Source organism: Corvus kubaryi, unplaced genomic scaffold (assembly GCF_017639235.1).
Source record: "Corvus kubaryi isolate FWS band 111438036 unplaced genomic scaffold, C.kubaryi_AGA036_p1.0 37322, whole genome shotgun sequence".
NCBI classification, from domain to species: Eukaryota; Metazoa; Chordata; class Aves; order Passeriformes; family Corvidae; genus Corvus; species Corvus kubaryi.
The window spans coordinates 5,845,148-5,870,683 of record NW_024581101.1 but is presented as its reverse complement, the minus strand read 5'-3'; the positions used below and the strand labels follow the sequence as shown (position 1 = coordinate 5,870,683).

At 38.8% G+C, this 25,536-nt stretch overlaps 1 protein-coding gene across 4 annotated transcripts in view; it reads right to left on the bottom strand.

Annotated features, from left to right (window-relative positions):
* Positions 1 to 1,763: 1,763 nt before the first annotated feature.
* Positions 1,764 to 25,536, bottom strand: part of DIAPH2 (diaphanous related formin 2) — a 184,472-nt gene continuing 160,699 nt past the window's right edge. For all 4 annotated transcript variants that reach the window (XM_042029287.1, XM_042029288.1, XM_042029289.1 and 1 more), the window contains one exon: positions 1,764 to 6,400. In XM_042029287.1, the coding sequence (XP_041885221.1) occupies positions 6,336 to 6,400 (65 nt within the window). In that variant the 3' untranslated portion in view covers positions 1,764 to 6,335. The remainder of the gene's footprint in view (positions 6,401 to 25,536) is intronic.

Below are 25,536 nucleotides of genomic sequence, written 5' to 3'. Positions count from 1 at the left end.
ACAATATAATTATTATTTCTCAATGATAATATCCTTGTTCTCTCAAGGACTGTTAAAACACACACCCATTTCTGAGCGTGGCAGGACTCACTTCTCCAGGTCAGTGGCCTGGCCACGGGGTCTGGTGTGAAGGCAGTGGAGAATTAGAATTAGGTTGCACCAAGCCTGTTTCTTCTTTAGGACTCGGGCCCTTCTCAAGCAGATCGGTGCTCACAGGGCTCTTCAGTCATCTGTGCTGATTTGCCCCCTAAGACACAGAGATCAATTATTTCAATGGAGCAAAGTTGGGCACTCTGTCCTCATCAGACCTGGCTCCACAGTTAGCTCCCCCCCAGCAGGCAGGGACAGAGCCCAGAAGTGCTGATTTTGTTAGCATGGGGCCTGAGATAATATCCTCTGCCTCAGAAGGGTTTCCTGGTTGGCCTCGTTACTTCACTGACACAAATAAACACCTTTCAGCACCTGCTGAATTTACTGGACTAAATTAGTGTTTGCTCACAGGCTACAGGCGAAAAAACCCCAACACTTTATTTGGATTTTACTTCTTAATCTTAGCTTCATATCTAATGAATGGGATTAATTAAGGCCATTAAGTGCTCATCAAATAACTCAGAGAGAATCAATTGAATGTTTCAATAATTTTGCTAGAGCCCAGCACTATTGACTTCTCTGCAAAAGTGTGGGAAGGCCAGTGTTGAGATGATGACTGGAGGAACTAACAGAGGGAGGAGTGCAGCTCAAATTTACAGAAAGCACCCAAAGGTGAGCAGGAAGTGTGTCCCTGAGGCAGAGCACCACACCCTGCCATGAACCTTAAGTTCACGAAGGATTTCTCAGGCATGTGTGGGAGGAACAGAAACAATTTCCATCCAGGGAGGCACCTGCTGTTTGTTTCAGGACAAAGTCCGCCTGCAATCACCCAAAGGCAAAAAGCTTTAGGAGGATGATGGGAACCCCTGACTCTCACACTAGGAAGTCAGAAACATTTACCTAAAAAGAAGGAACAAGAATATGGTGTATGTAGGACAGCATTACTACATTTTCCTTAATCAGGACAGAGAATTTACATTTCAAGCTGGCATTTAGAAGTTTTCATTTTTTTTTCGTGTTGATCCCATAAGAAAATAAACCTCCACTGCTTCCTCATGTATCAAATAGTGCATTCCGACTGTAATTCAGTTAATTAAAAATAAAATGGTGCCTTTGACCATCCCTGGGTACATCTTTTCCACATATCAAAAGTTACTTAAGGAGGGTTGTATCAACATGGCTGCTCATATTCATCAGGGTTAAATCCAATTAGAATTTTAAGTAAGATTCAGTGCTCTCTCTCTATACTGTTGTGCAGTTCAGTCTGTTCTGGTGACATCATTAACTTGTTTAATGTGCAATACACAATTTTGAAGGCAAGAGTCTGTCGAGTTTCTGTTCTGATAAGACCATTTTGGGAATGAATTAAATAATTTGGAAAACATCAACAATAGCTGTCTGTGTGTCTGTCTTAAAAATTCTATACTGAAATCCAGCCTCTTAAAATAAATATGGACCCATCAAATTTGTTCAATGATTCCCCTTTATTGGCATTTTTGTAAGAATTAAATGGTATCACCATGATTTAATGTTGTTTTTTTTTTAAATTATGTATTTTTTGGATTATTTCGTTTTTAAAGTCCTCCTTCATTGGAAAAGGCACCTTTTCCCCCAAATTCACAAGTCAAGTATAATTGACACCTCAGAGAAAAAAAAGACAGAAACCCATGAAGTGACAGTAAGCTAAAATGGAATGTAATTTCAGCATGACAATTTTATGCAGCAAACCCAGGCTTTGAGGTGACGGTACTCAACAGGAAATAATCATGATAATCAAGTAAAACATTGGTGCATCTACCAGAATCATGTTATGTATATCTTTATTACAGTTTTCAGAATACATGGATTAACAATGGCCAGGCTGTGATTTCATCAAATTCCTATTTTAAACATTACATACAAACACAGAGCTGTTTAAAAAATAGAAATGCATGAGTTTTGTCACCTTTTTTTATCTTTTTTTTTTTTTTTTTTGGCATCAGGAGTCCTATGACTTCCAAAAGGGAAATCAAATGGTGCATAACAGCAGACTGAATGACCTGTAATAGGTTATTGTTCACATTCTGTGGCATATGTATCACCTCAAACAGTGCTAAAAGCACTCCAAGAACAAATCCTTCTCCTTTCCCACTCTCCCAGTGACATCAGTGGGTGCTTGCAGGACTGCAGAATGCACAGGCTCACACAACTCCCCCCCTGGAGCACAAAAACAGCACTATGTGACCTGGAGACACCTGAAGCTGAGGCATTTGGCTGCATCTGCTTTGATTTTTTCTAAAAATTTTTTATTTACATTTTATGTGCATGCGTGGGCGTGTGTGGAGATACCGCGGAAGAAGAGGTTTCTTACAATACTTATTTAAAAATTAGTAACTTGCAAGTACAGTATGGCACATCAGAGGTGGGCTGGACATTGCTGAGCACTTGTCCTGCCCGACCTTGCAGCACTTGGAAGGCAAACAGCAAAGTAGAACTCAGCCAAGCCTTGGTTTAATGGAAAAGAAGCAATTTACATACATAGGTAAGTTTGCTCCCACAGAACTATTACCAGCTTTAAATATTTACTAGCTAGATCATTCATCAGGGTAGGAAGGACTAAAGTCACCCATCAAAGCAGGATTTGCCTGAGGGATGCAAAAGCTGAACGTTGCAAAGTTTCCTTAACAAAAGCTATAGGAGGATTTCCAGAGCCAAACCTAAAACTCAGCCGGATTCTCAGAGTTTTGGGTGTTGTGGGATGAATTTAAAGTAGGTTACTAATGAATTGTGGCTTGGATAGAAACCATGAAAATACTATGTTTTTTACAGCATTTGTCTGAGGTAGTACATATACCACACACAAAAATGCAAAAATATACAGATATTCATGATTATTTGCATATTACAGAAGGGAACTACGGGAACGCTCTTGTATCTGAATTCTCAAGAAGAACAGATAATTTTAGATCACATTTCTCATACTGACCAGAGTCAGCTAAAACCAGAACAAACGACAACAGTGTTCCTGGGAATGCTCCCTGGAGCTGTTTGCCAGTGCACTGGGGGGCACTGACCCTGTTTTGGCTCTAGCTCTGGTCCCTGATGGGATTAACACAAACATCACCGGTGTGCTGGGAAAGGCTCCCTGCTGAATCACAGACAAACATACATGACAGACCGTGTTGCACTTGATTTCTCAGTAAACTGCATAAAACTGGAGCAAAAGGAGACCAGTGCCTTTACATTTCTGATCTGTACAGCCAGGAGTTCAGCAACAGATATGTATATTTGTGTACGATTGAAACATTTCGTTCCCATGACATTTGGAGATTTAGTTCAATTCATCGCAAAGGTAAAATTATCTTCCTCTTAAATAAGCTAAGAAATGTAAACAGTGTAACATCATTAAAAAAACTCTCTCAGTACTTGTAACTGGTAAAATGTGAATGCAAACAGATGTGCTGGTATATTGTTAACGTAATGTCTCAGAGGACAGAGAGTGAAACATAATTAGCAAGAAATTTATGTATGAACCCTCCAGTGATTTTCTTTCTGGGATTACTTTGAATACAAATATAATTTAACTGATATATTTCATTTTTTAAAATTAGAAAATAAGGCAAGTGCATTTCTGAAAAAGGTGCTACTCTTCTACACTTCTAGATAAACATGTGACACCTCTGAAAATTAGATCAATAATAAAAACATTAAAAATATCTGCAATTTAATATAGACTGAAAAACTATCAAAAGACAAAGTGACCAGCATCAATTTCAGAAAATATTTTAGACTTCATAAATACGAGCACCCTATATTTACATAAATTATCTTCTAAACTAGTTTTCCTTTGAAAGACACTTTTGTTCTAACAGATATGTCCATTAAATTATATAAATGTTTCAAATATGAAAAAAATAGTAGTAAAATAGAAGCATCAGATGATGTTGTTATTTCAGATTTGCCTTTTTTTCCTAAGATTTAGTTGTTGAAAATCTGCAGCCAGCTTTCACAGAGCTTTCCAAACAAATATAACCCATGGAAATGAAAAAACTTGTGCACTAATAATTACTGCTATCGTATAAAGATTCTGTGGAGAGCTTTTGAGTTTTCACTTACAAAGATTATACCAATACTTGTAAATCCCAGCAAAATGCTAATTTCAAAATCGGAATTCTAAGACACTATTGATTTATAGAGACATTATGAACCTAATCCTTTAAACTGGCTTTGTACATTAAGCACGTTTTTATAACTGTAAATTTAATAGTTCCATTTAAAGAAGCAATGCTTCAATACAAGGCTGATGTTGACCTTGCACAAAACAGGATATAATTCTTTTTAGCTCTTACTAATAAACAAGGAGACAGAATCCTGTTGCATGCTTTTTTTTCCTTTTTGTTTTGTTTTGGTTTTTTTTGTTTTTTTTTTTTTTTCCTGAAGTACCATACAACTCTTCAGTTTGTTACTAAAACCCCCAAACAGTTTAGGGAGAGTATTTAGTTGACAGCAAGCATTTCACTAGGCTTCAGTGGTATTCCTATGTTTAGAGTTATGGGCAAACCCCCTGTATTCTTTGAAGACAAGTTCTGAAGAAAAAAAAAAAAAATTCAATACTAGATTGAAAAGGAGCTGTATCTTTTCTTACAATAACTGGATATGTAGTTTGAAATTGTGAGAATTTATCCCAAACTAGTCTGATAGTTTTAAGAGTATCTCACCAGAGAAGCAAAAAATCTACTGTACAAAGATGCTTGGCTCAAGCAGTAGTGCAAAGATCCACTGCCCCAGGAGCAAACCTCCAGAGCAAGCAGTGTGTGCACAGAAACCACGTGACACCTCACCTTCCAAACAGTCTTTACAGAACACTAAAAAAAACCCCAAGTTCCCCATAACACCAGGCAACAAAAGTATTCATAATAATTTCACCAATCAGTGATACGCATTAATAATTTGAGAACAAGTGCCAGCTACTACAGAGCATCCTGATTCTTTAAAAAACATCATAGCTCAGCAACTTATGCAGTAGATCCACTGGAATTCCACTTCAAAGCCTCCACCCCATCAAGGTGGACCTTCAGTGAACGGGGTGATGCAGCCTGGCCTGACCCCAGCCAGGCTGGACATTCCCCTGGGGACAACGGGGACAGTGGCTCCCCAGGGAGTGGCAGAACAAAGTGCCAGCTGCTCAGCTGGCTGCTCACCTGAGGAACTGCAGTGCAAGGGCCTGGACACAAAGGGGAATGGCAGGAACTTCCCAAAAATCAGCCTGCTGCAGTCATTGGTCACTGCTAGCCAGTGCTCCAGGTAGAAAATTTGTTGTTAGCTGCTAAACTCTCAGCACTAAAATCCACCAGTGGCGATCCCGCTACATATTTTACCTGAGAAACGGAGGAAAAACTCAGAGGCAGTTCTGAAAAACTTCATGATGTAGCTTGTCTCTAAAAATCTACACACAGGAATTTTAGCATCATCAAAACAGGACAATCATATTTTCCCCCAAATATCTTTATAAAGAATATATAAGTGCACAATTAGAAAAATCCCGCCTTAGATACAGTTAAAAACATATTCTGCCCTTGATATAATTTTGGAAAAATCCTATGCTCTGTTTTATTTGATTTTTTTTTTTCTTTTTAGCAGTGATAAGTAACTACACATCATCGTATCACCAAAAGTGTAGATATGTGGTATATCCTACTGGCAGCTAAAACAGCTGAATCCACCAGGCTTTACACTGAGATAAGGTTTTCAGCAACCTCACTGGGGCTATGTGTTGCTTTTTTATGGTTACAAAAAAGATTCTGATAATGTAGACCAGCTCATCTCTGAATTTATTAACATACAATTTTATTATTTTTTCCTTTCATGTTCAAATCAGAACTGCAAATGGAATCCACGGCTGTACTCTTCCAACAGAACTGTATTTTCTTACCCATATAAAACAGAACCTAGAAATCCCCAACTCCTTTCATGTGAGTTGCCAGCTTCAACAAAAAGGGGGGCAAAAAAAGAGAAAGAACGTAAGAAAATAAGATATATACCCTACTGTTTAACACTGTTTACAGATCTTGGTAGTTGGGGTAATAAGATACAGTATGTGGATTTTTTTAGCAACAGCTTTAAAATTACATATTTTTACACCGTCTCATTTAATCAATACCAGCATTCCTCTATGATCATTGCCAATTTGGATGATAAACTCTTTCCAAAGCATATCCATTTCATTGTAAATAAAACAATTCATTAATTCTTTGGCATCAGAAGAATCATACAGCTGCAATTGCTCCATTGTGTCGAGAACGAGACCTTTCCAAAGTTACTCGTTTGTTATCTGTAACAAAAAGAGAGGAAAAAACAAATCACCACGAGATTTGAAACACGGATAATGCAATGTCAAGAGGTTTTCAAACAGCCCTGAAAATCATTCCGAATGATATGTAAATAAGTAAGTAGGAGACTGGATCAGAGAAGTTTCACACTGCAGCTGCCAGACTGAGTTCAAGAGTTCTGCAATCAGCAATAAATTACTTTCTTGATCAGAGAAGCTGGGTGATAAAAGCATTAGGAGAATCCTGAAACACAGTCCCCTTGGAAACAGCACACAATAAATAATATTCTGGGTAAAAATCTTTCAAATTTTATAAATAATTTATGCACAGAATCTCTGGAAAAATACATTTCAAGTTTCATGGGAATGCACTGACCAGTGCAGTGGTGAAAACCTCGGAGATGCTCCAAGTCTAAAAGCCCAAACACCGCTCACTGTGATTTGGTAGAGAGTTAAAAATAGAACAATTAAATCAGCCACTTCCTAAGCATTTCCTGATTGTGCAATGTGAACAACTTTTAGTATAAAATATTACTTAATAATTACTGCAATGAATAATAAATATGTCTCCATCACAGGAAAACAATCACCAAGTACCAGCCACGCTCCTAAATGCCTTCACAATAAAATTTTAAAGCAGTGAATACACACACACACACACACAGAGGGACAGAAGATTAACTCCCACTTAGAGTTCTGCAGGTTTGCATCTTTCTTTTTCACAATGAGTTCCTGCCATGCAAACTTTTTGGGTTTTTTTGGGGTTTTTTTGGTGGCTGCTTCCTTTTGACCTTGCCTTATCCTCTTCCCTCACGTCCCGTTCAGGTGCTGCTCTGCATCACTTCAGTCCCTACATTGCTGCAGCACCAGGATGTCCCAAAATCCGCCTGGAACTTTTCCATAGGACTGGAATATCATAAAGAAGTCACTTCAGAAGCAAAACATCTGCCAGGCACACTGCAGGCACTCAGGTTTCCTCAGCTTCTCCCAAAGATTCAGCTCCCTCTGCTTGCCCAGCCCACCCCAGCCTGTGCCACGCTGAGGTTTGGGCACAGAGCTTGGGACCACAACACGTCTGGGGGTACAAACACAACCTGGAAACTCTTCCTGACTGGGAAGGGGACTGGGCACTGCAATGGGCTGCCCCAGGAGGTTGTGGAGTCTCCATCCTCAGAGATATCCACCCCTGTCCTGGACAAGCCAACCAGCCCGAGCAGAGGGGGTGGCCAAGGTGACCTCCAGAGGTCCCTTCCAACCTCAGTCACTGCACGCTCCGCTCTAACCCAGCAAAGCCAGAAACGGGCCAAGCAATTAAATAAGACAAAGAAAGTCATCTCTGTGATCTGTTTCTGGACAAAGAACAGAGGCTGCCCATGGAGACTGCACGGCTCTCTTTCCCCTGCTCAATGGAAGTGTCTCCAATGCTACGGGGAATTAACGGCTCCTTTAGCAAGATTATTAGTTCTTTTTATAGTTCTGCCTTGCCTCCTTTTCCTAATGAATCTAGCCATGCATAAAGTATTCAAATTACCCTAAGTCAATCTGTTTTGCATGGGAATAAATCTCTCCACTGGTTGCAGTGTCACTAAGCACTGGCAATTACAGCACAAAAGAAGGGAAGTCATCAACTCAAATGTGCTGCCGCTCCTCCAAGACTAAAGAGTCCAGTGATACCTGCTCTCAGTGGGGACAAGTGCCTTCAACACCAGACTATTTCTTGATAAAATTTCAAGCCCATCAACTCTACAGGTTAAAAACAGATTAAGAAAGTCTAAGAACTGTTGCTTTTTGGTGGGGTTTTTTGTTGTCGTTGTTTGGTTTTTTGTTTTGTTTCTGTTTTTTTTTTTTTTTTTTTTTTAATTTATTTTCTCCTTTCAGTTTTTTTCCATCGTAGTAGAGACAAACATTTTCTGCAAGTGACAGTTCAACTTCTCCTGTAACTGCACAACTGGGCTGGGACCTTGGGAAAACACAAAACCACAAAACAAAATCATAAAACAGTATCATTTCCTTCTTCAGGTAATAACAAAGTATTTCCTTAATACCTATGTGTTAAGTTAGAACAAAGGGTTTCATATTAGATATGAAACTAGATTGGGCTGGCATTTCAAGTTACTTGAGCAAGAATTTTGAAAAATCATTAAATTTGTATCACTTTCCACATGCACATTCAGTTATCTCCAACATCTGTATTTACCTTTTTTATGTAACAGACCACATTGAATACAACACAAAGCAAGTCTGGCTTCTAAACATGACTGACTATTCTGGCATAAAATTAACTATAACATCAATAAACGGTAAAACTATTTCCTTGTATTATGGGGGGATGGAGAGGGAAAATAAGAGTAAGTTAAAAGTAGTTAAAATGAAGAAAAAATCATTGTCCAAAGGCTCAGGTGTACACTGGAAAGATGCAAACACGACTAGAAAACACGGTAATCAGTTCTGTGTGTACCAGCCAGGCCTTCTGGGTAACCCCACCCACAGGGGAGAAAATGTTATTTCTCACTTTAATCTTAGAAGTCCATTTCTTTTACAAGCAGGCACACCCACGCTGCTCCTGTTACAGACATTATAATCTATCTCTGAAGTGAACACACGACCTTAAAAGCGGCCTCTCAATCTGCTGAATGGATCTTTTCTTAGAGCAGCGAAAGGTAGAACAGTGAAGGATTAAAATGGAAAACAAAGCAGATTTTTGTATCACAAATTCACCTTTGTCTTTTAGCTAGCTGGATCAGAGGAAAATGAAGTAAATATAAAATTAAATGCTGAGAAATCAAATCAGCACTTCCTTTTTAGTACACATAACCCTGGAATGCAATGGTGACCATGCAAACGTTGCACCCCCACTGGAAGCAATAGATGGACTTTGTTGTAAAAACAATTCCTTGCTCAAGTCTTGCACTCAGCATAGTACCAAGATGGGAATAAACCCTGCAAAATGTATTTCTCCTTTCCTTAATGCTCCTCCATTAGCTCTGTTATTAAACGAGAAGTCTCAATAGCTGCCACAGATTTATTAACTCAGTGGTTGTTACCAACATAGAACTGTTACATGAGGAGAAAAATAAATGGTACTTTGCAAACTGCAGTACTAAGATTAAGTCACTTTTTCATTTCATTTTCTTCTTATCCACTCTTCCAGGTAGTAACTTTATGCTCTCCTAATTATAAACCCTATTTTTTATGAGTAATCAATGCTAATAATAATATAGATGTTGTGCAGTCAAATGGACTGGTCATGACACTGAGATACCTGATAATGGAAAAGACAGAGTCTATAAAACCATACCTCAAAGGTACCTGATTGGAATTCACATTATCCTGTAACAAGAAATAAAGTTCTCTTACATCATTATCTCTCAGTCCTGATATTAAAATTATAAATGTATTACAAACTGTTGCCTTGGGCTTGGTACCTTACTTGGCTCCTTTTTCCCCTCCTGAATAACCTCCCCAAGGTGAAAGAATTGACCTTTCCACAGCTGACAATAATAATAAAAGCTGTTTAGTGCTCAGAGAAAGGAGGTACTGGTTTGACTTGCCTTGAAAATTCTCAGCAATTAATAACATATTTAAAATCTCATCTTTTTGAAACAGTTTTGACTATGCAAAAGAGACAGAAATGCACGCTGTAAGGGAATTTGTATGGCCCGTGCCTTTGGGAATCAATGAAAGCCTTTACATCAAACATTTATTTCTTCATTCATGTAAAATCTTGTTCACTAGGAAATCCTACTGAAACACATCTTGTTTTCATGAGCAACCAGAGGAAAAATACTCATGCAGTCCCAAGCACTGCAGCAAGTGCCATAGAAAACAGGGAAAACAGTCACAAGAGCAAGACAATTTCCTACAGGTATGGAATGATTACAGAAGAAATGAGTAAATTACCAATTTAAGTAAGTTTTAAATGGATGAACTGTCACAACAGATGGATTCCAAGGATCAAACAGTTCATCTGTAATAATGATGATGTTGGCATTTACTCTACAGGAAAAGGTGAAAACCTGAGCTTTACAAGTGCCACTTTTTTCTGATCAGGACAACTAAATATTTTCTCTCTAGTATCATTGATTAAAACTGTGACAAGTTAGGTTAAATTCAACTCACTTGAGCCTGGGTAGCCTCCAGTTTTCTCCCTGAGCTACCCAAGCACAGGGGAAACCAAAGCCAACTTCTCATGTGCTGTAACAGCACATTACTAACTCCTTGAAGGAATAACCCTGGACAAAACCCACCATTATTATTATTATTATTACTATTATTATTATGATTATTATTACTATTTTTATTATTATTTTCCTTTATGGACTGCAGGCACCTTCATCAGCTTTAGCTTCCCAAAAATGAAAGGTAAATCTTTTTGGAAAATGGAATTGATAGAACCTGAGGCAGAAGCAGAACTGGTCCAGAGTAAACCAGCAGGGAAGTCCATCCATACCCAGCACTCTTCAGCAGCTGAGCACTGCCTGTGGTACTGCCTGGCCTGTCCCTCTGATATTATTGGGGATCCCAGCTGAGAAAAAGCCAGGAAAGGAAATTAAGAGCTTCAAAACTGCTGTTGCTGTCTGGAGCAAAACCCTTTTTGAGAGAAAATGGCTCTCCTAACCTCAATTCTGTTATGATTCAGTCCATCTCTGTAACATCTGATTTCAAATTGATCTTTCAGAATGTATGGCCTATATAGAAAAAAAATAGCAATAAGGTAAGAATCAGTTATGGGAGAAATAGAGCCAAAATAGTTCAGAAATAGCTCTTTTCAAGAGATTGTTCTTGCCAAGAGATGAAACAAGCAAATAAAACACTTTTCTAACTGGGCTAAGGGAAACTGTACAGTTAATATGTTTTTTATTAATTGTTAAGTATTCAATCCACTCTTATTTCAACCTAAACAGGCACCCTACACATGCCTGGCAAAATCTGATCTACACAGACCCTTTATGACCATCACACTGGGGCATCTGGCATTCACTTGGATTTGATATTTGTGTAACCAAAAATGAGAGCAGATCAAGAGGTCCAACATTCCTGTTCTCAGCTTTTTTTTTTGCTAAACAGAGTCTCAAATTCTTGACAATCAAACTTAAATGGCAGCTAAAAAGGTTATTTTAGCATCAGTTTCAAAGAAAACATTGAGATTTCAAGCAAACCCTGGAGCTGTAAGGTCAAATTCTATAAATCCTGGTTTATTTTGGTTTAGGTCAAGACTTTCACGTGAAAGCTGAGTGATAACCTGGGTTTATCAATGTTATGACTGAGAAACAGGAACTTACCCTTAGGCCAAAGAAAGAGCAGGTTTTTGGTGTTTGCTTTTTTTTTTTTTTTTTTAAAAGCCCCCAAAATCAAGATAGCGCAGCTGAACACATTAATTATAAAGGCATCATTTGTTGACCTTACAATAATTTAAAAAATATGTTCCTGGCCTGGTTACTGGGATATTTACAGATATATTGACCTGTAAGTCGTTAAGGAGTAGGAAAAGGTTTTAGAAGAAATAAGGAGGAGGAAAAAGCACAAAGGAGAATTGCAGCACTTAAAAGGACGTCTCTGAAGACTGAATGGTTCCTCCTCAGGTAAAAAGCAGCAACACACATCTCCTGAGTTATCTGCAGGAGTCAGGAGTGTCGTGTTCTGTTCAAAAATAGTGGCTTCAAAGCTGTGAAGTCACTTAGGTAACACACAGCACCTTCATTTTAAGGTTTCCAGACTATTCTGCATGAACCATTTCTCGTGGAGAAGATATGTGGCTGTTTGGATTCTCTTCAGCTTGCTAAATAGATTTGTTAATACCCACAAGCGCTGTACTACAGAAGCAGGTCTAAAGTACAGAGAGTTAAAGAATTTAAGCCCTGACACAGAAGAGTTTTACTCAGATTAAAAGGGAACAAAGACACGTCTAATCTTTGTGCTGCCACTCAGACCCAGCTTGCTGGGCACTGTTAATTGTAGCCTTTGAGTCGTATGAAAATGCAGAACACCAGTAGAAAACCCATTTGTTTATGTCCTGTGTGCTAGACACAAAAATGCTTTAAAATGGAATGTTGTGGGACATTTTAATGCTAAGTGGCATGTGTGATGACATTTACCAGCTCAGCGCAATCCAGCTGTGACCACAGTCATTACAGCATGGCAGCACAATAAAAGTCACACTTCTGCAACCAGAATTGAGGATATTGGCCATCTGTATCATAATTCCAATAAAGAAATAAATACTTACCCTATTTAGAGATGAAGTTTAGTATTTGTAGGATGAAAACGGATTTGTAAACCCTATTTTCAAGTAATCAGTTTAAAGTAAATTTTACAATTGCTTACTCTGGGCCTTAAGATTTCAAAACAACCCAAAAAACAAAGAAAGAATTGGCCCAGTAAGATAAGAATCCCTAAACCTTAAAACGATCTATTAAATATTTTAATTTGACTTTGCTTTCTTTGTTAATAGCACCACTTGGGATGTGCAGTGAAAGCTCTTCCACAAGAGTTGCAATGGAAAAGCCTTAGCAGGAGACAACACATGCCTGCCTCAGGGGTTACAAGACAAATCAATCTATTTTTCTCCTTTCCTCCAAGGGTAATTGGCCTTTAAAATTACAGAGAAAAATAGGCCTTCATGTCAGTACAATGCAGGCACATATACAGCCATTTCCCATTTCTTTTTCAGTTTGAATTCTCAGCTGAGAAGTAAACTTATAAAGGTGGGAAAATAAAAAGAAGATGAAGAGGAACGATTGCATCAGTTCAAATCCCCTCCAATAACAAGCACCACTGTGACCAGCATTTGAGGCTGGAATTGACTGAAACCTGCTAAGAATTGCTGCCATTTTCCTAGGCAGTAATTTTTTATTCTTGATTGTGACAAAATTTCCTCAAATTTTTGTGACAGTCTGTACCACCGGCGTTCACGGAGATTTATCACAGAATTTAGCTAAACTGAGGAGTTATAATTATTGGTTCATTTCCCACAAAATCTTACAAAGTAATACTGATTTTTACCTCATTCTTATGAAATTGGCTTTTTCAAGGAGCAATCATGGCTATGAATATCCCGACAATCCTTCTGCTGTGCTGTACACATAATCACGTAGAAACTCAGTTCCAGCCTTTGAATACTGTTAAATTGTATACAGTGCATTTAAATTGGCTAATAAATTGTTTCATAGCAGTGAAACCCCGATGACAGTCTTCTCAGTTTTCTGATTGCTATTAAATCTGATTTGCAATACATTAATCATATCATGCTTTTAATAAGAGATTGTCATGTGAAAATATTTCCCAGTGCATAAAGAGGAGTAATCAGCTAAGCTACAACTGATATATAAAAACAAGAACAAAGTTGAAAAAAGTCAAAACAACTTAGTGTTTTAAAAACAGAACTAATATTCCCTCGAAACAGAGTATGGAAACCACTAAAGCTTTCATGTGAACTCGCTCACTGGGAGTGTGTGTACAGGTGTAAAGCAATTATTAGACTTGATATCTGAATGAACTCAGGTTCCCATTAGAGCCTGAATGCTTCAATGACCCTATTATTTTCCTTCCAATGCTCCCAGACCTGATCAACTTAATTATTCTGACTAGTGAAACATTTAGGACATGAACGTACAATTTGTTTTAAGCCAAATGAGACAAAAGAAAGTACTTCATAAAACAACTCAAAGAATAGAATAAGACACGTGATATGATGTCGAATCCAGCAAGGTCAGGACTAAGTAACAGTAACAAAGAAAGAAAGATCCATGGAAATAAAACTACATTTATTCAGGTATGTTTTCCCTTGAACCTCTCATCTGTAACCTCCCCTGTATAGTGAAAAGATTTAGCTTATGAATCAGAAGGGTGAAGCAAATTTCAGAGAGTATATGAATTGTCTGCTTCAGCACTAAGAGAATCCAAATCTTGCAACACAGAGGTTGTGATTCTTCTTTCATGACTGCACACACACTTTTAGTAATTGTCCAAAAGTAAAAGTAGAGCCTCTGCTATAAAAGACTTCACGTCAGAGAGGACAGATTTGCTGATGTGAAAGATGTGTTTCCCTGTTTTAATTGTCCCTACTATTTCACTGCTAAGGACAAGCGTGTGACACTGCGAGAAACACATATTCACATTTTAAACAGATTTGTCAGATGCTAATACCCTGTATTCTTCATCAATAATGTAATTTAAAATGGCTTCCAAAATGTCCTATTCCCAGCTCCCCTATTAACACTTCCACTCCTACAATTTGTACTTGCTTTGAAAGTGAGTTGACTGTAAGGTTACAAACCAGGACAAGGAGATAAAGACAGTAATAGGTTCTGACCTCCAAGCACACAGGGAGCCCCGAAGTTCGCATCCTCTCATCCCACTGCACTTGTCCTTAAAAGAATCAGGCTGACACCCAAGTGGTCCCCTGCCCCTCGCCTCCTCCCACTAACGAGCTGGAATGGCTGCTGAGCCTGCACTAAACATGTTTCTGTCCAGCCACATTGCCATCACTTCCCCATCCAGTCTGATACTTTCAAGGAGGAAGGAAGTTGCCAGAGACCAGCACCAGCTTGTGCTGAAGGCACTTCTTGACATCAGCCTTCACTTCGCACTTCAAACGGAAGGATTCGATTTGACAAAACACACAAAGTCAGGAGAGAAGGCTCCTCACCTCCTCTCCGAAACTGCTTGATAGAAGTCAATACCAATTCCTTCCCAAAGTTACACTCAAAAGCTGACAGATGAAAGTCAAAGGGGAAGCTTCCCACTATTCCTTCCAAGATTTTATTACAGAGTGGCGTAGGGACGCGCTCGCCTCGCCAGGATCAGCCCACCTGCACTGCTCGTTCCTCTGTCAGCAGCTCCAACACTGCAGCCACATCTCCCATGCACAACTGCTTTGGTGTCTGCATAGAGCATGGAAGTAATGAGCTCAAAGACAGTGAGGAAAGGGAAAGCTCTCCTTGCTCAAAAGGAAATTCTTCCAAAACAGGAGTTGGCTAACACTCCTGAAAAGCAAGTATTTCCTCCTGGTTCATGTAAACTAGTTTTTCTCCATGCCCAGACAATGACAATATTCCTTGTAGCCTGCAAAAGTCAGTCTCCTGTATTTTTTATGCATCAGAAAAAAGTTCTCTTTATCTATAAATGTATTATATATATATATAAAACCCACTCTGCAATAACTTGTAGCCTACATGTAAAATGAAATATTTTAAATAATACAATAAAGGCAGAATATCCATAATTATTTTTTGATTAAATAAAATACCAGCATTTTTTATTCATGGCTAGGTTAACATTTACAATTCAGCAGTTTGCAATATTTAAATGGAATTGAATATGCTATGAGAAAACTTAAAACTACATCACTCCTGTATGACTGGCTGGCACAGGCCACGGTCTTCTGTGCCCATCTGCATTTTACCAGAGAACATGAAAGAAAAGCCCCTGTTCCAGCCTGGCAAGATGATCTCACCACCACCTGTTACCTCTCTGCACACCCCAGCTGAGAATAACTTGATCCTGAAAGTGACTTTTAATCTATATTATTCGCATGTGCAGGTTATGTGAATGTGAAGCTGTTACTTATTAAAATAATTCATACAAGAAAGTAATTTGGACTACACATGGCAGGCTCTGAGGTAAAATATAATAACTTTGAAGAACTTAGGAGTCTAATTTCTTTCTTGGCTGAGCATGGACAACTCCATTATGATTCAACGTGCGAACCCCGTGCTCACATAAAGCAGAATTTGACCCTTTATGTTCATATAAAGAATGAAAGTCCAGAGGCAGTTACTGCTGGGAGAGGGCAACAAGTGTTGGGGAAGATGAAACAGGAAAGCCTTATAAATATGATTGCCTGACTAAAGATTTTGGGAATATGAAAACTACAGGCGACATCGAAATGAAAGCCACTTTTGAAATACCAAGTCTTAGTTACTGAACAACTGGAAAACAATGGTATGGCCGACTGAAGGTAATCCCCTCTTGATGGAACAATACCCTCTGCTTGCAGGCAGGTCCAAGGGTCAGAGCAGACCCTACTAGCTCAGCAGAAGGGGTCCAAAGAGTAGTTTTAGGAGTTAAGATGTAACACTCTATGGTAATATAAGAACTCTTATAGGCTGTATGTAAATGCTATAGGATTTGTATCTTGTATTAGATTGGTTAGTGACAATTAGAATATTCAGTACAGAAGATGATTTATTGTATTGTAACCAGGACTTCAGACACACTCTTACACTCTCTCACTCCACACTCTTACTCCTCTCTCTCTCTCTCTCTTTACTTACCCGCTTACTCTCTTGCTCTCTTGGGCCTGCTCAGAGCTGCCAGCTGCAGCTCTAAGCAGTGCCCCTGTACCCACACCCTTTGCAAAAAACCGCATGTCCCAAGATCTGACTTCAGAGATCTCTCGTCTCCGTCCGACCCACCCCGAGTACCCACAAACAAGGTGTCCCTAAATAGCTCAAAATAGTTTTATTTATCAATGCTTGCATCTGAGGAGTGTTATTTAATGTGCTGCTCCAAATCCTGACCAAGACGAGTCAGACATTCGCTGAGTCCTTCTCTCCTGGCACAGTGGGATGAAGCCAGGCCACTCCTTCAGCTCACACAACCCGTGGGAATGGAAAGCTTGAAGAAGGATATTCCCATTCACCTGGGCTGCAGGGGAAGCAGCAACACCACCTCTCATAGAGATGCTCAGGAAGAGTTTGGAATTTAAACTCTGCTCTCCACTCTCCTCCAGACTGAAGTGAGATCAAAGGATAAGGGAAGGGGAGCTTGGCTGTGTCTGAGAGAGCAGAACAGGCTCAGAGCAGGTCACTGCTGAGAGTGCAAAAACGAGCAAGTCATCTGGGGACAAATCCTGGCCTCAAGCATCTCCTGAACACACAGGACCTGACTGCCTAATCAGGATGAGGCTTGCTGGGTAATCTTTGTCACTGTCACATGGAAGAGACTTCGGAATCCCCCATCACCTCTTAGGTGCCTTTAGACTCAAAAATAATGCTTTGTGCCACAAAATAAACATTACTTTTCTTTCAAATTTTGTTCCCATTTAGAGATCTAGTTTACAGCCCCACTCCAAAGCTAGTTTTACCATACAAACAGGGAAATTACGAATTTGAGTGAAAGAAAACAAACAGGAGTTTCTCTCTGGGGTGGGAGAGAGTAGGAACTTACACAAATTTTGCTGCTGGATGACATGATTAGGAAAATACATCCTTAGTGCCACTAAAATCACATTAATCCATCAGATATTTTTTGCCTAAAGCTGGTAATGTCCTTTAGAATTACGTTTTGCTGTATATAAACACTTGTAACTACAAGCTCCTTCTATCTCATCTGAGGGAATATTTTTTCATGCTTGAACTAGTTTCATCTCCAGAAATAACAAAGTCAGTGTGTTAATAGTTTACACCTATTTGGGATTCACTGGGCACGGTGGCCTTTTAACCATCAGCCATCCCTTCCTTGTGCTTTCTCAGAACTCCCAAAGCCAAGGATCCTGTTTGCTTTTAAAGGCAAATCAATGAAACCATGAGCAGCTTGGCCATTGTGCACAGAGCTGAGTGACTCAGAGTGCAGAGCTCACAATGAAAAGCCCATTTTGTTGAATTAAACGTTTGATCGAAGGACATGGTACCTTTTCTGTTTGTATCCTCTTTAAATAGATGTTCTAGACAGAATTTTCTATAAAAGAGGGCTGAGACTTTGCTGCACTTTGATAATTCCTACTGCTGTCCAAGTACTTCTGCACTGGATACTCAAGGAAACAACTATGTAAACTTACAGGGAAAAATAAGACATTTTTGATGCCCTTAAAGTGCTTCATCAGCTGTTTATCAAAAAATCCAGAAAGAGGTCAGCAAACTTCTCCAATCTTCCAACCTAATATTTCAATAGAAAATAGCAAGAAGCTGCAATAGTAAATAAAAGAGAGGCTGTATTTCAGCTTAACAACTTGACTTGCATGTTTTCTAGGCCTTGGATGCAGAAAGCCGTCTCTAGAGACTTTTTTGGTGAGGATGGGAACTTTTTAAAATATGGGGTTGTTTTAATTCTATGAAATTCACATCTGTGATTTTGGAATTTCCTACTCAGCACTAGCAGAAAAGCAAACTGTAGATGAAACATTTTCAAAAGGTTTACTACAAAGTTTGTTACAGAGATTTTTTTTTTTTTCATAAACTATGCAAATCTGGCTACTTACATTCCAAGAGCTCTACTGACTCAGTTTAAGGCAAATAACTATTTCACAGAACAGCATGCTTGCAGAGGGCTGAAAATGATATCTCAGTACAGAAGGGAAAAAAATGCAAGGAAGAGAAATACTCTTAAGTATGCAAAGTATTTTCAGATGCCTTTTAATTTTTTTTTTTACAAGAATACAGTTAAATACTCTTGGAATGCCAGTATAAAAGAGTCAAAGTGCTAACAGCAATTTGATTTATTGGGTTTGAGTTATAATTCAAAGCCAAGCCTTATGCACTTCCAGTCCAGCACAGCATGAGAGAGCCACAATATCTGCAAAGTCCAGTGGGAAGGATTAGTAAATGTCACAACACCTTCAGGGCACAGCAGATCCTTAAAATAGGCGATGAGTCAAGAGTCTGAACAGGAAAAGTACAGCAGGGCGCCTTTAAAAAACCTGCATCAGGCTGGAAGGTCTGTAAACCTCACCTCTATAAAAAGATCATCCCTTTCCTTCTGCTTTCTCATCCACATGAACAAACCTGGTCACAGAAGGGACCTCACAAAAGTTAAATAAAAATGCTTTGTATAATTTAAAATAAGTTTATATATGTGTACATAAATGTATATTTTAGAGGAACACCAACTTAGGCCTTTTAACAGGCAAAGTTTCACTGGAAAAATGACGAATAGCTGATTCCTGCTTTTTCTTTAACGTAGGTAATAACTGCTGGCTGGCATGGTGTCTGGAAAGTCAAAAGCTTTGCCATAACTCAGTCAAAACGGTTGTCACTCTATTGCTGGCCACATGTGGGGCTTTGAACATTGATTAGCAGCTGAAAACAATTCTGGTTTTGCAGTTTAAAGACACCACTTAAGACGTTACTAAATCCAGCAAATTTTAATATTTTAAACTCACTCTCAGAGCATTTCAAACGTCTTTGCCATCTGAAATCTGAATAGAAAGATAAAGGTCAAAAAATTTCTCAAAACCCAATAAAATTAAAGTATTAAATAAAGAATTAAATAAATAATAAAGAATTAAATTGATTTAAATGAATTAAAATATCAGAATTGAAGTTATGATAAACTGAGTAAATGAAGAACCAAAACTTTTTTCCTTTAAAAAACAATGGAATGTAATACTGAACTGCTTTCAGCACTTTCCCCAAAGCATTTTTGAAACAGAGAAGTCAGGTTTAGGGCAATTACATAGAGCAATATGGCTCCAGCACACTCTAAATTTTCTGAAAATACATTATTACACAAGTTATTTTTAAGTACTGACATAATTTTCATTTTTCCTAGATGCTCCCTGTCCAGGGCCATCCCCTGCAGATGAGGCAGGGGCGATCAGGGGAGCATTTTGTGCTGCTGACAACAGTAATTTCATCCTCATTTGCCTCCACTAGATCTCTCAACTTTAGTAAGGCATTACCAGCACACTGCAATATTTTATTATGAAATATCTAGGTACATTTGCAGATTATTTTGACTTTGCACACTTCTGAGTTACTCTGGGTTTGTCTCAGTTTCTTCTGAGTTTGCTCATAATCAAATTATTTTTTCAAATAATTTTACCTCCAGTGATTTATTTCTGCTTCACAAGGTGAAGTACAAAAGGTTCAATCTGCTGCTAAGTGCCCAACTCTTTAGGGAATAATAAGGAAATGTGATATAAAGTTTCAGAATCCTTGCAAAAAACAAAGCAAAGCAACAGTAACCATGAGGGGTTCACGATTTTTGTGTGTGAATGAGGATATTTAACAGGTTTATCCTAACTGCAGTTTGCCAAGAGCTGTCTGGTGAGATTCATGACAGAGAGAAGACTCTTTTGCATATTAAATTGTGTCACCAACAACCCCTCAGGTTTCTAAAAAAACAAAATAAAAAAGGGAGGATCTTCACACCAATTTGGCACCGAGAAAAGTAATTTACAGCCCACCAAGTCCCAATAATACATTTGGAAGCCTGTAAGAAATGCACTGCACTCTTATTTTTGTAAAGAAAACATTAGCTAACTTCACAGCTCACTTACAGAGCAGTAAAATCCACAGGTACAATCTGATTTTCCCCAAGCTGTTTTACAACAACCCAGCCACTCCAGAAAAAGAAAGGTGAATATATGGAAAAGTGAAAAATGGGGGAACCAAAGTGAGTGTTGCAGTGGATGGAAGGGTGGTACCACTGCTGGGAGCGGGGCAGAGAAGGCTGTTCTGAACAAGCAGGCATCCTTCCAAAAGCCCAAATCTTGTCTAAGCTAACCCAGCAAAGCAGCATGACCTTTGCATCATGACTCCAACACCCAAAAATTCCCAAAGCCAACCCCTGACAAGAAGGAGCAATGCTATTTCCACTGCAGCATATGAGAATGGATAAGAGCATAAGGGTTTTTCACCTCCCTCCCTCCCTCCCAGTGATAGACGTCTGGCAGAATTATTTCCTGGACATCTCAGTGGTGCTGAAAATCTCAGTAAGGATCTTTAAAAAAGCCACGGTCAAATACAGAGTCAGCATTTAAGCAAACCACTTAGCCCTGGATATGCTGGGTCTAATCCTCGTAGTTTAGCCACAAGTTAAGCTGTCTTTCCCTCTTTCTCTCTGAAAATGGCTTAATCATCCAGCCTGGCTCTAGGCAATCAAAAAGCTCCCTGCCTGTAATTGACAACTGATGTAACCAGACATTAATTCTCACCCGACAGAATTTATATTTAATCTATAATACTAATATATTGCCCATATGCAGATAATTCACTAAAATCATTGATTCCTACATCTCAAATCCCCTGCCTTTGCAAAAATCTACTTTTCATACAAAACCCCCAAAGTAATTCATGTCATATAGGCTCTATCTGTAAGAAAGGAAGAAAATTCAGTCTATTAAGATGTTTTGTCCCACTTTCTTCTTTCAGGTGGCCTGCGAGGTGACTGTTCCTGTGAACTACAAAGAGGTTGAAGGACTTGGTCTTGTTGGCTCTTGTGAAGAGAAGGGCAGAGAAGGGATCTAACAACAACCTTCAGCTGCCTGAAGGTGAATCACAAAATCCGAGTCAGTGATCTTGGTCACAGCCAGAAGGTAAAACAAGAGCCAGCAGCCCAAAGCTGCAGCTTCAATGGTAGGAAAAAAGCGTTCTACCCAAGGAATGCAGAGCTGGGATGGGGCAGCCAGGAGCTGGGCAGGTCTGCAGGAGCTGCTTTGACAAGTCCCAGCTGACTCCATCAGTGTGGGGCTAATCCTGCTCCAAGCAGGAGTGCACAAGATGAATTCCAAAAGCCCCTTCAAACATTTCTCACACCCTATCAACTCACCGATTCTTGGCAAGCACATGTCAGGGATTCAGAAATAATAAGTATTAACATTCGTTATTTTTGGCCTGTCATTAGTATTTACATCCACACTCTTAGCAGTTCCAAATGCCAAGACTCCAGTTTCAGAGAGAAAAGGGCCTTTTTTTTTTGCCAATTTATCATTTCTAATCTGTTCAAAGCTTAAGCCAGAACTCTTCAGTGAGACTTCTTCATAAATAACTGTACAAAATTAAAATAAATTAACATCTATTATTTAGCTTCATTCTCAAAATAGTTAACATATGCCCACAGGCTACAGCATATATTGAAAAAATAAAGCAAAAACTCAGATAGGGGATCTTCACCCCTTTCTGAGGACTCAGAAGATATGGTACAAGTAGGATTCCCAAAACTACCAGTAATGACCCAGAATTTAATTGATGTGAAATATTATTACTACTGTATCCACAACTACAACAGCCATAATCAGGTTTATAGAACCCCTAAATCAGCTCTCGAGATCATCTCCAGTCATCTTCAGCAGAACACCCACAGAGGAAGCTGGGCAAGGGTAGGGAAGGAGGGGGGGAAGGAAAGTGGAAGACTGGGAAAACGTAGTTATGCTTCCTTAATTTGAGTAATTAGATTGCTGATGGACTTCACCAAAGAAACACGAAGCTGACAGAATCTGCTCTGTAACAGCAAGTAAGGACATTCCAAGAAAAGCAGCAAGTTTTGACAAACCCTTGAGATGTCAGTGATTTGTGAATGCGGGTACCGGAGGAAAACGACATGTAACTGAGAAAAGTCAGCACGGAAAGCAGAAGGAAATTCAGAAGTTAGAAGAAACCAAAAGAAAAAAAAGCCCATCAGACTGCTTTGTGATGTGGTGGCTTTTTTTGTGTTGTTTCGTTACTTTTTGTGGCCTTTTTATAGCAAAGATGGTGTTTGCAAGGACTGAAGTGATTGACAGGTGTCGTTCAAGTGTGCGTGCTCTGAAAACACGACGCACGAGCAACTTTGGCTCTGCTTTTCATGACACTTGCTAAAATTGAAAACAAAATAAATTACAGGGCAGCTTCAAGGAAAGAATAAACTAGTTGGTGTACATTGTCCTAATCACCTTTTTGCTTCTTTGAGTTGTGGAGTAACTGAAAACTGCATCTGCCAAGGAAGCCCTTGTTCAGGGTAGAACCTTTGTCTGAGAGATATAATGGGAAAAAAGCCTATAAATCAGTAAAACATTATTAAAAATAGCTCTTATTCTTAGAAATTAATTTTTATGGAAAGACTATATATAACCAGCAGGAAAGCAGAATAAGATAAACTAACTTTCATGATAGCAAACAGGGCTGATTTTAACCTTCTGACTAAATAATTTCCTGTAGCTTCTAAGGAAACCTGCTTGTTATTTACAAAAGGATTCATTGCCACCTAATTAATTAATTAATGTCATTAGATCTAGAATTTAAAACACTTATTCAGATTGAATTCACAACACAACTTTGCTTTTAGTTCATGGCTTTTTGAAGCTGGACTAGAGAAACTCAAACATGACTTAGATTCAGAAAATCCCTGAGGGCTGAATATTGTGTCCTCAAGCTCGGGCTAAACACAGAAGGAACAACAAAATGCAGGCAAGCAATTTTATTTCTTTTCGAAGGACAGACGGGATGACATATGGGTTCAAAACACCGTAAAGACTCCAAGCCTAAAGCTATAAACACGTCCATAATATGTGGAATATACGTACACTTCTGATGTGAGCACTGTGTGCATATCTGTACACAAATATCCATGGGATAAATCCGTGGCATTTAGAAGAGCTGATCAGAAATCTGTCACAGCAGGAAAAACTAGACAGAGAAATTAATTAATTGGAATACCAGAGATGAGAAAAACATTTTCGCATATTCAGAGAAGACACTAAATGCTGAGCAGCAGCACGTGTAAGTGAAATAAAAAACCAGAATCAAGAAAGCAGAGAATGAAATGACCTCCTGTATCTGGTGAATACAAAGCCAGGCCACGAGAGGATGAATATTCTGTGCCCACAAGAGCAGCCAGTAGAATAAAAGCTGTCACCAGAATAAAAGGTGTGGGACAATACGGCTCTATAGGCACTGATGCCTCAACCCAAAAATACACAAACCAAGGAACAGACCACAAGCACCTCTGAAATGTTTGTAGCTTCACTGATTTTCCTTTCAGAGGTCCTTGTGACTGAGGAGTGAAGCAATAACTAATTAATAAAACCACAGCCATTTACAGTAAACACAAAAGAGAGAATAAGCAGAAGCACAGGCTCTCAAGTGGCAGTTCCAGTAAAGCAGTGCCACAATATGGAAGTCTTGCCTTTACTTAAATTTTCCTTATTTTGAAAGTTGACCAGTTCACCCAGAAACCAACTCTTACTTTATTCTACACAGCTGATTTTTAAGATAGCATTATATATGATGCATGCACATGGCTACATAAATTCTATGCTAGAATGTGCATGAAACTATCACCTAAACACAGGACACTTGAGCAGCAATCCTCACCCAGCTGTGGGGGTAAAAACCAAAATATTAAAATGCAAAGAAGGATTTATGAATTGAATTTGTTTTTTATCTACCAGTAAGCCTAAGTTGAAATATGAATAACTGATTTAACACTGAAATGATATTCAAATATTTGACTCCAATCCCCTATTGCTTCTAAATTCATTCAGAAGTCAAGATTATTAATTCTTCCTGACAGAAAATCAAGATTTAATGATCATCTGATAACCCTTAGGAATTACAGAGTAAACTTAGATGATAATTCAGACAAAATAAAATGATTTTACATATATATAAGGAAAACATCATGCAGAATATCCATTTAGGCATTTCCTATGGGGCAGTAACTAATTTTTAAGAAAACACAGAGCAAAAAACTGTGTCTTGGTATGTACAGTAAAAAATTTAGAAGCAAAAAGGGGACCTTCATTAAAATCTGCAGACCTTTAACCCTCTACTCTGATCAAACAGACAAACTGAGCCCCTCAAGCACTCCTTCAAAAAAGCTCAGAATAGGAAAATGTATGGAAGAATTTTAACCCAGTGACCTTGTGGAAACAGTGCAGCTCACTTTAAGACAACATTGCTCTCAAGATCAAGCTATCTATTCACCCAGGCCCATCAGGCCAAAATAATACATTAAAATAATGTGCTTTGTGCAGTTAGATAGAGCAACTGATTTCAGCTTAGCAAAAATGATATGCTGTAAATGATTTTTAGGTAAATTTTTAGCTTTCAGGTCATGTCTGCAGGGAAGTAACATTAGAACTAACAGTGGTGTGAAAAATGGGGATGCAGGAGCTGTACAGCCTGTGCATTGATTTTTTTTTTTTTCTTTTTTTTTTGTTCCAGAGCTCTCTCTGGCAGCAGGAACACTGTAAAACCAAGTACAAGCCAATGACAACCTATTTATATACAGAATCCTACAATATTTCAAGTTGGAAGGGACCAACAAGGATCATCAAAGTGTGACTCCCTGCTCCTTGCAGGATTACTGAACACTAAACCCCTGCACTGAGAGCATGGTCCAGATGCTCTGTGAACTCTCACATTTGGAGCTGTGCCCATCCCCTGGGAGCCTCTTCCTGTGCCTGAGCACCCTCTGGGGGAAGGACCTCGCCCTGAGTT